The sequence below is a fragment of the Eulemur rufifrons genome, chromosome 5 (genome assembly GCF_041146395.1).
Source record: "Eulemur rufifrons isolate Redbay chromosome 5, OSU_ERuf_1, whole genome shotgun sequence".
NCBI lineage: Eukaryota > Metazoa > Chordata > Mammalia > Primates > Lemuridae > Eulemur > Eulemur rufifrons.
The window spans coordinates 49,370,531-49,382,897 of record NC_090987.1 but is presented as its reverse complement, the minus strand read 5'-3'; the positions used below and the strand labels follow the sequence as shown (position 1 = coordinate 49,382,897).

General features: G+C 45.1%; 1 protein-coding gene across 8 annotated transcripts in view; it reads right to left on the bottom strand.

The window, feature by feature from the left end:
• The window catches only part of PTPRM (protein tyrosine phosphatase receptor type M), a 762,555-nt gene that overhangs the window by 9,926 nt on the left and 740,262 nt on the right, over positions 1–12,367 (bottom strand). For all 8 annotated transcript variants that reach the window (XM_069468544.1, XM_069468545.1, XM_069468547.1 and 5 more), the window contains 3 exons: positions 9,634–9,759; positions 7,251–7,414; positions 1,212–1,347 (listed from right to left, as the gene is read on the bottom strand). In XM_069468544.1, coding sequence (XP_069324645.1) covers positions 1,212–1,347; positions 7,251–7,414; positions 9,634–9,759 — 426 coding nt within the window. The remainder of the gene's footprint in view (positions 1–1,211; positions 1,348–7,250; positions 7,415–9,633; positions 9,760–12,367) is intronic.

Genomic DNA, 12,367 nt, shown 5'->3' with positions numbered 1-12,367 from the left:
CCCACCAAGGTTTAGAGGCTGCGTATCCGTCCCTAAAACAGCGAAGTTAAACACCACATGAAGACACAGTCAGAGTGTTTTAATTTATGCATTTGTTTCCATCCTCTTCCTGGCAGCAGTGTGAGGAGCAGGGTGCTTTTTGCTCCTCCTAGAAGCCAACGTGCTAATGCTGACGGCTCTGAGCATGTGTGCCTGGCCGCGGGGGCGGTTCTTCTGCCAAACTCCCAGACCAACAGACACGCTTCTTGGAAATGGAACAGCTCATCACGCACAAGAGACCCCTGAGTGTGGCTTGTGCTAAGCAGAACTCGGCTGTGTCCAGGCGCTGGCTGTCACTGGTCACTGTCAGTAGCCAGCCCAGGGCACTGCTGTCACGACTCCTCAAACTGCAGGTGGGGACCATGGCTGCTTCCTCCACTGCAGCTTGTATCGTGACCCTCTCTTTAGCCCCCTTAGTCTACCTTTTAACTTTTAATCCCACCGCTGTGGTGCCGTGGCCCTGGGGTCACTGGCTTCCCAAGCTTGTCCACATTGGCCATCTCCTCCTCCCTGTTCCCACCCAGGACACTGTCCCAAGCCTGGGAGTCCTACTGTTCCATCCGGATCCTTCTTCCACTCACAGAGAAGTGCAAAAACCTCATCTGAGAGCTTCCTCCTTTAAGCTATTCTACTATTCTTGAGTCATGGTGGTTGGCATTTTAAGAGCACCACGTAAAAAGAGATTTCACGAAATACTCTAAGAAAATAATTGCACATAGTCCTTTGTTTCTCAACTGCTTTAATCCTTTTCTCAGATAGGGCCACCATAATTAAATGCAATATTCTGGATGTCAAACTAAAATTCACAGCTTTGATAAATATTAGGCGATTAAGCTATTTATAAAATCTATAATTTGAAAATCTGGCATTTCATGTGCTATGATTATTTCTTCTCTGTGAAGACTAAGTGCTTAGCCATGTGGAAGGCACTGCCAGGAAGGGAAATTAATAGGGATGTTCACTCGCGAGTCTCAACCGTTTCCACATTTCAAATGAGTTGAGACCCAGCCTCCTTGGGAAAGGGCAGAGAGGATGAGGGAGAAACACAAAGAAGGAAAAAGCCCTCCGAGCAGCGAGGAGATTATGCTTTTGAAAATGCGTCTCCCCGTCTATGCATCAGTCCCGCTCGGTCTGTGCTAACGGCGGCCCTGGCGGCGCAGGGGGCGACCTACCAGGAGATCCACCATGTTGGGCTTGTTGTTCCGCAGCGTCTTCACAGCGTGGAACACGTCCACGGTCCTCTGGTGCCGCAGCATCTCGCACACGATGCTGATGGCGCAGAACGTCCCACTGCGGCCTCCTCCGTTCCTGTCGGAAGAGAAATCAGGTGGTCGGACCGTATCTCGCGCATGCGCTATGGAAACCCCAGTGGACCGGTAGTGACAAGGCCTCTGGGGCCGGTGAACCTCCCGCTGGGGCCGCTTCTTCTAACTAAAGCAACTGGAGCAGGTCGGCTGCTGCGTTTGGTCCACGGGGCACCCAAGTGGAGATCCCTTCCCAGCTGCACCTCAGCCCTTGACTGTGTCATTTGATGCAGAACCTCAGAGATTTTTACAGACAGGGCCCACAGCAGAGTGCGCCCCACCAACACACACCTCGCCTTGGGTCTGCCGGGAAAACCGGGGTGATGAGTGTCAGTCATGTTCAAAGGCAGACGTGGCCTTTTAAAAAATTCTATTAGTATTTCATGATTTGCCTCCAAAACATAAAGGTTCTTTTTAAATAAAACTTTTTATTTTGAACTCGTTTTGGATGTGCAGAAATGTTGCAAAAATAGCATAGAGAGCTCCCTTGTATGTCCAACCTCTCTGCTGTGAACATCTCACATAACCACAGCACACTCTGAAAACCTGGAAAGTAACGCTTGGACGATACTCTTGTCTAAACCATCAACCTTACTCAGATCTCACCAGGTTCTCCACTAACGTCCTTTCTCTAGCCCATGATCCGATCCTGGGATGGGATTTAGCTGTCCCCTGCATGTAGCTGTCCTATTGCTTTGTTCTCCTCCAGCCTGCAGCAGTTCCTCAGTCGCGCTGGTCAGCATCTTAGAGAATATAAAGCACAGATGGCGGGATGCAGAGGCAGAGCAGCCGTGGTCCTCAGCTACAATTTGAGAAGTCACTACGAAATACAGAAGTAGGCTGGCCCTCCATTTGGGATTGTCTGATGTTTTCTCATGATTGGAAATGAGGTCATACATTTCGGCAAGAAAACCACAGAAGGGGTTCATGGTGTCGATCTGTCTTATCCTGGTGACGTCAGCCTTGCTCACTTAAGACGGGGTCTGCCAGATTTTCTCTGTAGAGTTATTATCTTGTTCTTTGTATTAACAGTTAATAAATATCTTGGGAGAAGATACTTTGGGACTATGCGAATATCTTGTTTCTTCTCAAAGTTTTGCCCACTGATGTTGCATCTGTTGGTGGATCTTGTCTGGAACAATTAATTATCCCTGTGGTGTTTGCCTAGTGGTGACTTTCTATTTCCTGCTCTCCTTTGACATTCTGTGGTAAGAAAGAGCTGTCTCTTCCCCCACCCCACACTGTTAAACGATTTGCTTACTCATTTTAACTTATTATTTATTTATATCAGTGTGAACTTATACATATTAATTTTATTTCTGTGAGCTAAAATCCAATGGTATCAATATTTATCTTGTTGTTCAAATTGTTCCAGCTTTGGTCATTAGGATTTCCATCACGTTGGCTCCTATGTTCTTTTCTGACAAGTCTCTATCCTTTTTTGAGCATTTTCTTACTTTCTGGAACCACATGATATTCCAGGCTCATCCTGTATTTTCCATGCACCAGGCTCTGCAATCACGTTCTTCTCCAAGGAGACCTTTTTATTTTTTTAAAGTAAACACAGTATCACTATCACACCTAAAATAAATAAACATTACTGTTTTAAAATAATCAAATTTCTAGTTGGTGTTCCAATCCTAGATTATTTCTCACAGTTGTTTTTTATTAAAAATCCACATGTAAGCAAAGTCCACACATTGCATTTGGTTGGTACATCTTGCAAATTTATTTTAATCTCTAAGTTCCTCTTTGCTCTGTCTTTTTTCTTGGGAATTTATTTTTTGAGGAAACAGGGCCATTTGTCTTGCAGAGAGTCCCACAGTCTAGATTTTTCTCATTCATTGCAACTCTGTGAGAGCATTTAACATGTTGCTCTCTAACCCTGTATTTCCTGTGCATTGGTAGTTAGATCCAGTGCTTGATATGACTTCCGGATTTATTTACTTATTTAGATAAGGATGCCTTACACGTGTACTTTCATTAGGAAAGTGCAAGATATTTGATTGCCCCTTGTTTTGTGATTTTAATATTGATCATTGTGTTCACATGCCAGCTAGATCGGTCCATCATACAGTTCCAGATCAGCTTTTTAAATAAAGTATAACATACCTACAATAAAGTCCACGAATGGCAAGTAGATAGTTTAGTTTTCACAAATGCATACAGCTCGAAACCACCATTCGGCTCAAGATACAGACCGTGGTCAGCCACCCAGAGGTCTCCCGGACATCCCTCCACAAAAACACCATCAGTGCCACCAAAGGGCATCTGTTCTCACTTCTCGCTTCATAGATTTCTTTTGTCTGTTTTTGAACTTTGTATAACTGGAACCATACGGCATATATGCTTTCGAGTCTGGCTGATTTCACTCTGTGTTATCTGTGTGAGAATCACCCATGTTGTTTTATCAGTAGTCTATTCTTTTATACTGCTCAGAAGAATTCTACTGAATGGATACACTACTGTATAATTTATTTATCCAGTAGCTGATGAATGTTTGGGCTGTTTCCATGTTTTAGTTATTATGAGTAAACCTGCTATAAGCATGTCTTTCGGTATATGATTCATTTCTGTAGTCATTACCTAAGAACAGGAGCACTCGGAGAGTACGTATATGTTTTCGCTTTAGCAGATGCCGCCAAGCAGTTCCTGGCTGTATGACAGTTACTTCCCACCAACAATGTAAGAGAGTTCCAGTTACTCCACAGCTCCACTAACGCTTGGTATTACCATTTGTTTGTTTGTTTATTTGTCTTTAACACTTCAGCCATTCTGGTGAGTATGCACTGGCATCTGATACTGGTTTCAGTGTGTATTTTCCTAAAAATGAATGACACTGAGTACCTGTTTTATGCTACTGGCCATCTTTTTTTTTTTTCTTTTTTCTTTTTTTTAAAATAAAGTACCTGTCTAGTTTTTTGCTCATTTAAAAAATTGGGTTGTCTTTTTCCTATTGACTTGCAGTAGTTTTTAGACGTTTTGGCTGAGTCCTTTGCCTGACAGATGTATTGCAAAACTCTCTTCCCACTGTCTTGCTTTCTCCCTCTTGTTGGTGTCTTTTGATGAATAGAAGGGCTTCATTTGAATGAAATTCAATTTTTCAATATTTTCCTTTATGGCTAGTCTTCTGTGTCCTGTTGAACAAATCTACCTTGAATTATGAAGATTTTCTCCTTCATCTTCTAGAAGCTTTGTTGTTTCACTTTTCACCTTCTGGTTTACGACCCAGCTGGAAAGGACTTCTGTCTACGGGGTATCCAGCCTTCCCCACTGCCCTGCCAGAGTTGAGATCTTTGTTGTAAATCGGGTGGCACTGAGGCGTGGCTCTGTTCCTGGACTGTCTCTTTTGCGTCTTAGGCTGTTTTCTGTCCTTGCACTAGTGTTACTCCACTTTTCCTGTCTGCCTTTCACCTATGCTTTCAGTAGCTGCCGATGACCAGTGTCTAATCCATTATTTACATAAAGAGTTGCACAATGGTTATATCTTAATTCTATCCATTCATTCTGGTTTTATTAGCTGGAAGACATGCATAAAGAATAACATTCCCTATTTGTGTACCTGTGGCTCTCAAGGAACCATTCAACTCATAGCACCTGCAGGTCTGGGTCTCGGGCAGGATCTCTGCCCACAGCCATTAGGTGGCGCTACACAATGCTGAATCCCGTGCTCTTCCCGCAGAGAGGAGTATCTCAGTGGTTTCAAAGCATCCTTTCCTGGCCAATACTGGAGGATGCCAATTTAAACTAACTTTGTTTCTTACAGCTAAAGAGAACCATTAGATTTAGATTTATGAATTTAAACAAAAATAAACATGCTCACTAGGCCAGGGTCTCACACCCACCCTGGTGCCAAGAGAGCATGAGGCAGCCCCATGGAAAGCACGGGGGCTTTGGAGGGTGGGAGAGTGGCTCCCAAGGAAAACTCAAGTTCTCTCACCAGAGAAAGGGGAAGAGATGCTGCGCAGGCAGGAGGGAAGGAACAGATGCCCGCTGCAGCTAAAGGACAGCCACTGCGTTAGCTACCACATGGAACAGCGAGACAACTGTGCAGGGTCACAGCTGTCTCTTGGAAGAGTCTGTCTATGTGGTGCAGTGATTTTGGGGGCCTTTGCGTCTTCCTGAGGCCTGTCTTGGTGCCTCAACTTCCTCTAGTCACTAGTAATTTAGTCCTGTGGGTTAAAGCATCAGCCCTTGTTAGAAAGCTACAAATCCCCATGGGGTTAGATGCGTTATGTGTCTTGCTCCAGATGCTGGGGGTCTCCAGATGCAGGCAGGGGTATCTGTAAACTATTATTACTATTTTAGAAAAACATGGCAGATCTAATACAAACTAATTAAAATGTCCATTTTCTGTGCTGGGAGTGCATCATCTCAGTGTGGTGAATCTCTGGTCCTATTCTGATCAGAGGTTGTATCTGGGCTTAGAGAAACAAAAGTGGGGATGTGAACTGTTAATTCTTTGTGGCATTGTCTTGGTAGAGATGTTTCTACTGCACTGCGTCCAGGAGAAGGAAGGAGGAAGTAGTAAGGGGGGAAAGGTTAGGTTAATAAAACACTTTTCAGAAGACAAAGGATTGGGATTTCTGGCTGAGGACAACTGTGAGTAGATTCCTAAGACTCTTCCCAAAGGAATACTAGATTCCTGTGGGATGAGACACTACCATGTTTTGATTTGGTGAGAAGCAGGCCGGAGTCCTGGGCTTCCAGGGAGGCCTTGCAGGCCCTGGGTAGGGGGTGGCACTGAACCAGATCAGGGCACTCAGTGCAGTGTACCTGTGTCCTTAGCCAAGGTGGCCACTTTAACTAGGGTTGATCTGTCCAGAGTAAAACTTTATGTTGCCTTCAATTTGGGAGCGATTTCATTGTGTGCTTCTAATGACACTCCACTAAAAAGCAACATACGCTTATACTTTAAATTTCCACAAATTCTCTAAACATCCTTCCTAACTGCCATGACTTTTTAATTGTCTGTTCCATTAAGCCGATTCCAGCTGGTTGATTAGCTACATATCATTGCCAATGAGAAAATGCAGGTGAAAGTGCTTTGGAAAGCACACCATTCTCTGCTCAGTGGCTCTCAACTTCATTATCTCAACACATTGAAATCATCTAGGAGTTTACAAAAAACACCCATGTCTACACCCCACTCCCAGAGATTCAGATTCAACTGATTTGGGTGTGGCCTTTTTTAAAGCTCTCTAAATGACTGTCAATATACGGGTAGGGCTGGGAGCATCTGTAATGGGCGTTCCCACATTTCAGCATCTGCTAGAACCGCTGGCCTGCAGGCTACACTTTGGAGACATTGGCTCTAACCAAATCTTCCTAATATACAGATTCCCTGGGAAAAATCTCTCCTAAAAACCACAGAGAAAAAAAAAAAAAGACAGTTCCCTTGAAACCTCTGACGTGATTTCCAATAGAATAATCAAGCACTATGATGGTTATATCCAGCTCCATCTGGCTGGGTGAGAGCCCTGATTTGTATTAACAGCATTTGCTGGTTTTCATGGTGTAACTACTTCCACCGTGGATGATTTTGAGTTACCAACAGTTTAATATCCAGGTCAGAAAATTCCTGAAAACTTCAGAATTGGCTCTCAAGAGCCAGTAAGAGCACACTGAACCCACCCAGGTAGTTTTCTTGTTGCTTTTTTTGGGGGGGGAGGAGTCCCAATCACAGGGTCAATGCGTATTTTTACAGCAGTGACACACCATCGGAATGCCAAGTGTACACATCTTGTTTCCTGAAAAGCCACCTAAACCCTGAGTGCACTGATGATCCCTTCACCCAGACCTACTTATGTCTTCCCCATTTATAGTGAAACAGAGACAGGGAAAGAGGAGGCAGGAGCTGAGCGTGGGGCCTGGCCGTCCTGCGGCGGAGACCAGGCAAGCACTCACAAGCAGTGCACGACGGTGCGGCCTTCGCCGCCGTTGTATTCCTCCTGCCACTTGTCCACTTGGCGAATGAGCTTCAGGAAGGAGCGCTTGGACACCGGTGTGTCCCTGTACATTGGCCAGCCCAGGAACTGGAACTGCTGCACCATCCGATATCCATCTTGGGGCTACAGAGAATCAGGCGACAATCAGGCTTGGGAAGAAACAGGCATTATTCACTATTGCGTCGCAGTTGGCTGATGCCACCAGTTTGACCTTCACGTTATTAAAAGAGAGTCCTGCCTACAAACCGCAGAGGTGGCTTCCACTGGCCTGGAGAGCTGCGATTTCTAATCTCAAGCTGCTACAGAAACACAGGTGTTTTACATGGTAGGCCAGACAAGAGTGAAGCAGATGCTCACCATTTTAGAAAAGCCAAGTGAAAAATAACACTGGAACATTGACCGCATTGCGCGTTAAGTGGTAAAATGGCTTCAATTACGGGTCAATTAAAGGTAAAGAATAATTTATAATCTGGAGATGTTGTGAGCCCAGTATGATAGATGACGCTGTGTTTCCTGTGAGTGTAATGTGGTTTTGCTTATTGATGTGACTCTTGCTTAGATACCAGTAGTTAATTAATCTTCAGTCATAATTAAGTGGAATTACAGAATTCTAAAGAGTGTTACTTGGCTTATGTTAAAAAAGTGACAAAAGCTTTAATTTGGCCGTGGCTAAACCACCGGGGCTGACTCTTCCGTGGCCGTCAGCAGCATCTGACCCGGGTGACCACTTTCTTCTCGACACGTGTTCTCCACAGCCTGTCCCTCTCTGCCTCGGCCTCCCCATCCGCCAGAACTCCTGCCGATGGGAGCGCCGGGCTCAGTCTGGGCCCTCCCTCTTCTCTGTCCCCCTTTGATTTCGTTCAGTCCCTCTCTGAGTTTCACTCTCATATATTCAAAGGCTCACCTGATACCCTAACATTTACCCCAAACCCAGCATGTCTAAAATTGCGCTCCTGACCCTGTCTCCCCGCACGCCGTCACCTCAAATGGTCCTGTTACAGTTGCAGCCTTCAGTCAGTGCCAGTGCCATCATCCTCGTCCTCAAGACACAAAGCGTGCCAGTCGCCCTGCCTCCCTGGGGTCCTCCTCCTGGCTCTACCCGCAGATGTCTCAGGCTCTCCCGTTCTCAGTCCTCCACCTCCCCTCCTGCTGACGGCCTCCTGACGGATCTCTCTTGGAGTCTATTCTCGACACAGGGGCCAGAGTGCTGCTTTAACAATGTGAATTATACCTTATGATTCTACTTAAAACCCTGTAATGACTCCTTATTTCTTTTAAAGCAAAAGCCCCAAATGCTAGCAGTGGCTGCGAGGCTCCCTGGAGCCCCCCGGCCCCACCCCTTTCCCTCCTGAACTACTTATGCCACCCTGGACTCTCCCACCTTTGTTCTCTGCTCACTGTGCTCCAGCCACACCAGCCTCTTACTGTCCCTGGCGCTCACCAGGCAAGGCCCCTCTGCCGTAGCCCCTCTGCACTGGGTGACCCTGCTTGGACAGCCGGCTCCCTTCCACACCTCCCCAGGTCTCGGCTCCCAGGGCACCTCTGCTTAGAAGGCAGCCACGCTTCCTCTTCGGTGCGTGGCCCTAGCACTTTCTAAACCCCGCCCCACTTTTCTTCCTATAGCATGTACCACTTTCTAACGTACATTTATTATTCTATCTGTTATATATTTTTTTCACTGTCATCTGACAATGATTCTTTGCTTGACCAAACTTTGGTCAGGCCCCTGCACCTTCTCCTAGGCCCATGGCCTATGCACTTCCTTGTGAAATCCGTTTCAGCGATCCCTGCCAGTCAGTTTAGCAACCCCCCCCCCCCGATATCTGATCACCCCAGAGATCCCATCAGGTTCTTCCCGCTCCCCACCCCGGGTGGTGTCTGGTCACCCTGGCCCGTCTTCAGCAAGAATCCTGTTAGGTGGATTTAGCCAGAGTCCCCATCACCCCTGATGTTTCCTCCTAGTAATTTTCCCTCCGCTGACCCCACCCCACACTCCACAGCTATAAATTCCCACCTGCTGGTATTGCACCTGGAGTTGAGCCCAGTCTCTCCCCCCAGGGCAGGATGCTGTGGCAGTGACTCCCAGTCTCTGCACCTATTTGGATGGTCCTGAGTGAAGTCTGCCTTACTGTGCTTTAGCAAGTATCACCGAATGATGTTAAAGAAACACGTCTCCCAATAGAAGAGTTGTAAGCTCCACAAAGGCAGGGATCTTTGGTTTTTTGTTCACTGAGGTATTCCAAACTCCTAGACCGGTGACTGACATACACGGGGCACTCCAAATATTCAACGAGTGAGAAACTCAGCGAAACCAGAACAAGCACTCCTGGCCCGACACTTACCCTGGCTGCGTTATAAATGCGGAATATCCTGCTGATGATGTCCTCCTCCAAATCGGCAGACACAAACTCCACCTGGATGGGGCCGTGTCTGTGTACTCCGTTCTCTGGCCAGTACTGCGGACACAGCTGAATTCAAAACATGCAAATACAAGGTTAATTATAGGAGTAATGAATTTACTCCCACCAGTTTGGACACAGTCAGTGTTGACATTCATTAATTCCTAAGACTTCACTAATTTCCTTTGTTTTGTTTGCTTTCTTTTCCTTGCAGCAAATAAACTTGGACTTTCTTGTCTGGTTCCTCAACTCCACCTGTCCTCCTTCTAGGACTTTATTTTCTCAGAAAGCATCTTTTACCCACAAAAATACTCTGCTTTCCAAGGAGGCCATGCAGATGGCAGTCAACACATCCCTTTGGGAGACCTCTTTTGCCTGCTGAAAGGAACTCTCCTCAGGCCCTGGGGAGAGGCAGTCGGCGCCAGTCCAAGAGGTAAGGTGCTTAAGGTGGCACACATACCTGTTAATGCCCAGATCTCCGCCCTCTGCTGGCTGGGCTGGCCTGGTGATTTATAATCACTATTGGGAATAAGGCTACCTTGTGACAAGGTGATAACGGTGTTGGGTTGCATTTTCATGTTCTGATCCAAAGCCTCCCAGCTCAGATCTAGAAAACCTGGTGCAATAATAAATGCTTTGCTGTTTTACCTGGAGGTGGCTTTAATTAAAACTCGGTTTCCTAGAGTCTAAAACTCCAGGCATTGGTGACACTGAGTAGCTAGAACTTTTGCATGAACGTATTGCAGGACTCGGAGCTGCAAGAATGGTGCTGGGTGTGGTGGCTTATGACGAGGCTCTTCCATTGCCACCGCCCCAGAAAATTCCAACACCTGCAGATAGTCAGGCGGGAAGAACCCCTGAGATCTTTTCTCTTCAAAGACCCTTTTAAAGCCCTGAAACCTTAGAAAGCATTTAAAGTTTGCAGTTAAGCTTCCTTTGGGACTTTGTATTCCAGTGGCTTTTTTTGGAGTACGTCTAACTTTTATCTTTCTGATTTACCTGAGGGCTTGGGGAGAGGCACGAGGGGAATGACTTCATTATTTTATAGCCTGTTTCTATTGGACCAAGAGCAGATGAAGAACACATCACCCATTTTAAGTAGAATGATGTACTGCAAAAGCAGAATCCACTGGTTAAGTGTTTTTTTTTTTTTTTGCATGACTTTTATTTTACAAAGGATCTAAAATCTCATTGTCAAAGGTTGCAAAGGTTGATATACATCCAAGATTGTAAGATAGTTTTCAGTTAACAGTGGGCCAACTGAAACAGCAACGTCTCTCTCTGTATTATGAAAAAGTTGAGGGTTAGGACTTTATGATTAAGAATGAATGTAGGACAATTAAGGGTATGCTAGCTCAGCCGACATTTATAAAATGTATTTTATAAATTGCATTTATTTATTTTTAAATAATCTCCCATGAAATTTTTCCTTCCTCACCAGCACTTCCTGGTGGCAAGTTATAAAACTGCCTTGTCAAATAATAACATGCCGATGTTTATTTTATGTTTTTTGATACCCAAGGGTACCTACTGTTAACATTAATAGGCATTATGATGGGAAGCTGAGATGGTAATAAAAACCATAACATGCACATTTGAACCATTCTGCCCACTTTTCTACGGACTGAGTTAGCGTGGCTTTCCGCTTGCTCTCTCCGCTGAAGCCCCTGATTAAAAGCTTGTCATTTACACCAAAGAAATATGAACAGCGTGGCTGGTGCTTGCCTCCTGGCACACTGCATTCTACACTCTGCCTGAGCAAACCGTGTAGAAAATGGCTTAAATGGTGCATAACACGTCCGTGAACCGGACCTATAAATACTTAAAATAGTCGAGTGCTGTTCTTGTACAATTGCAGAGCCTTTATGTCCAAATGCACAGTTTAGTGTTCACTAAAAGACTGAATCCCAGGAGCCTCTTTTCTCTCACTCTGAAAATCAGCTCTGTCTGCTGAATAGAAGTGGAGTCTTTTTGTTCCCTACCACAGTTAGCCAAGGCTTGGTTGGGGTCCAGAGAGTTCGGATTTAGAATGCAGCTTTAGAATTCAAATGTGGTTGTTCAAAAAGAACTCACTAGAATCAGTGATGTCTCTTGTTCACTAATATGAACAAAAATGGTCTATCACCACATTTCAAGATTCATATTAGGAAAAATACACAATGATTCTAAACAGGGAACAAGTCCTTTATCCTGGAACCATCTGTGACTAAAGAATCTTGAATTAGTGAAATTTCACCCCTGGCACTGGAAGTCAGAAAATCGGGATCCTTGGTTCTATTTTGAGCTGTGTCTTTGAAGCTCCCCAAGCCCCGGCGTCTGCTTGTCTTTATAAATGGCTGCAGTCTAACCTTCTGCGAGTGTCAATGGGGAAGAGCTCTAAAATATTTAAGCTTTTCAAGCCAAAAGGACTGGATGAGAACAAAGATTATCATTATCATTTCATTAATGAGCTTTCAGGCGAGAGCTTTGAAAATATAATGCAGTGCTTCGAACATAATTAAAACCTTATAGAATTGAATTAAATGTCCATGCCATTTATGGCAGATTGATGGCAACAAAACAGATTTTAGGAAGGAAAATCTTGTCCAGTTTGGATGCTAAAATGCTTCAGGCCTTTTTTTTTTTTTTCTTAAAGAATTTGCCTCTACTACATAGTAAATTATTTCAGTGCCAGAAC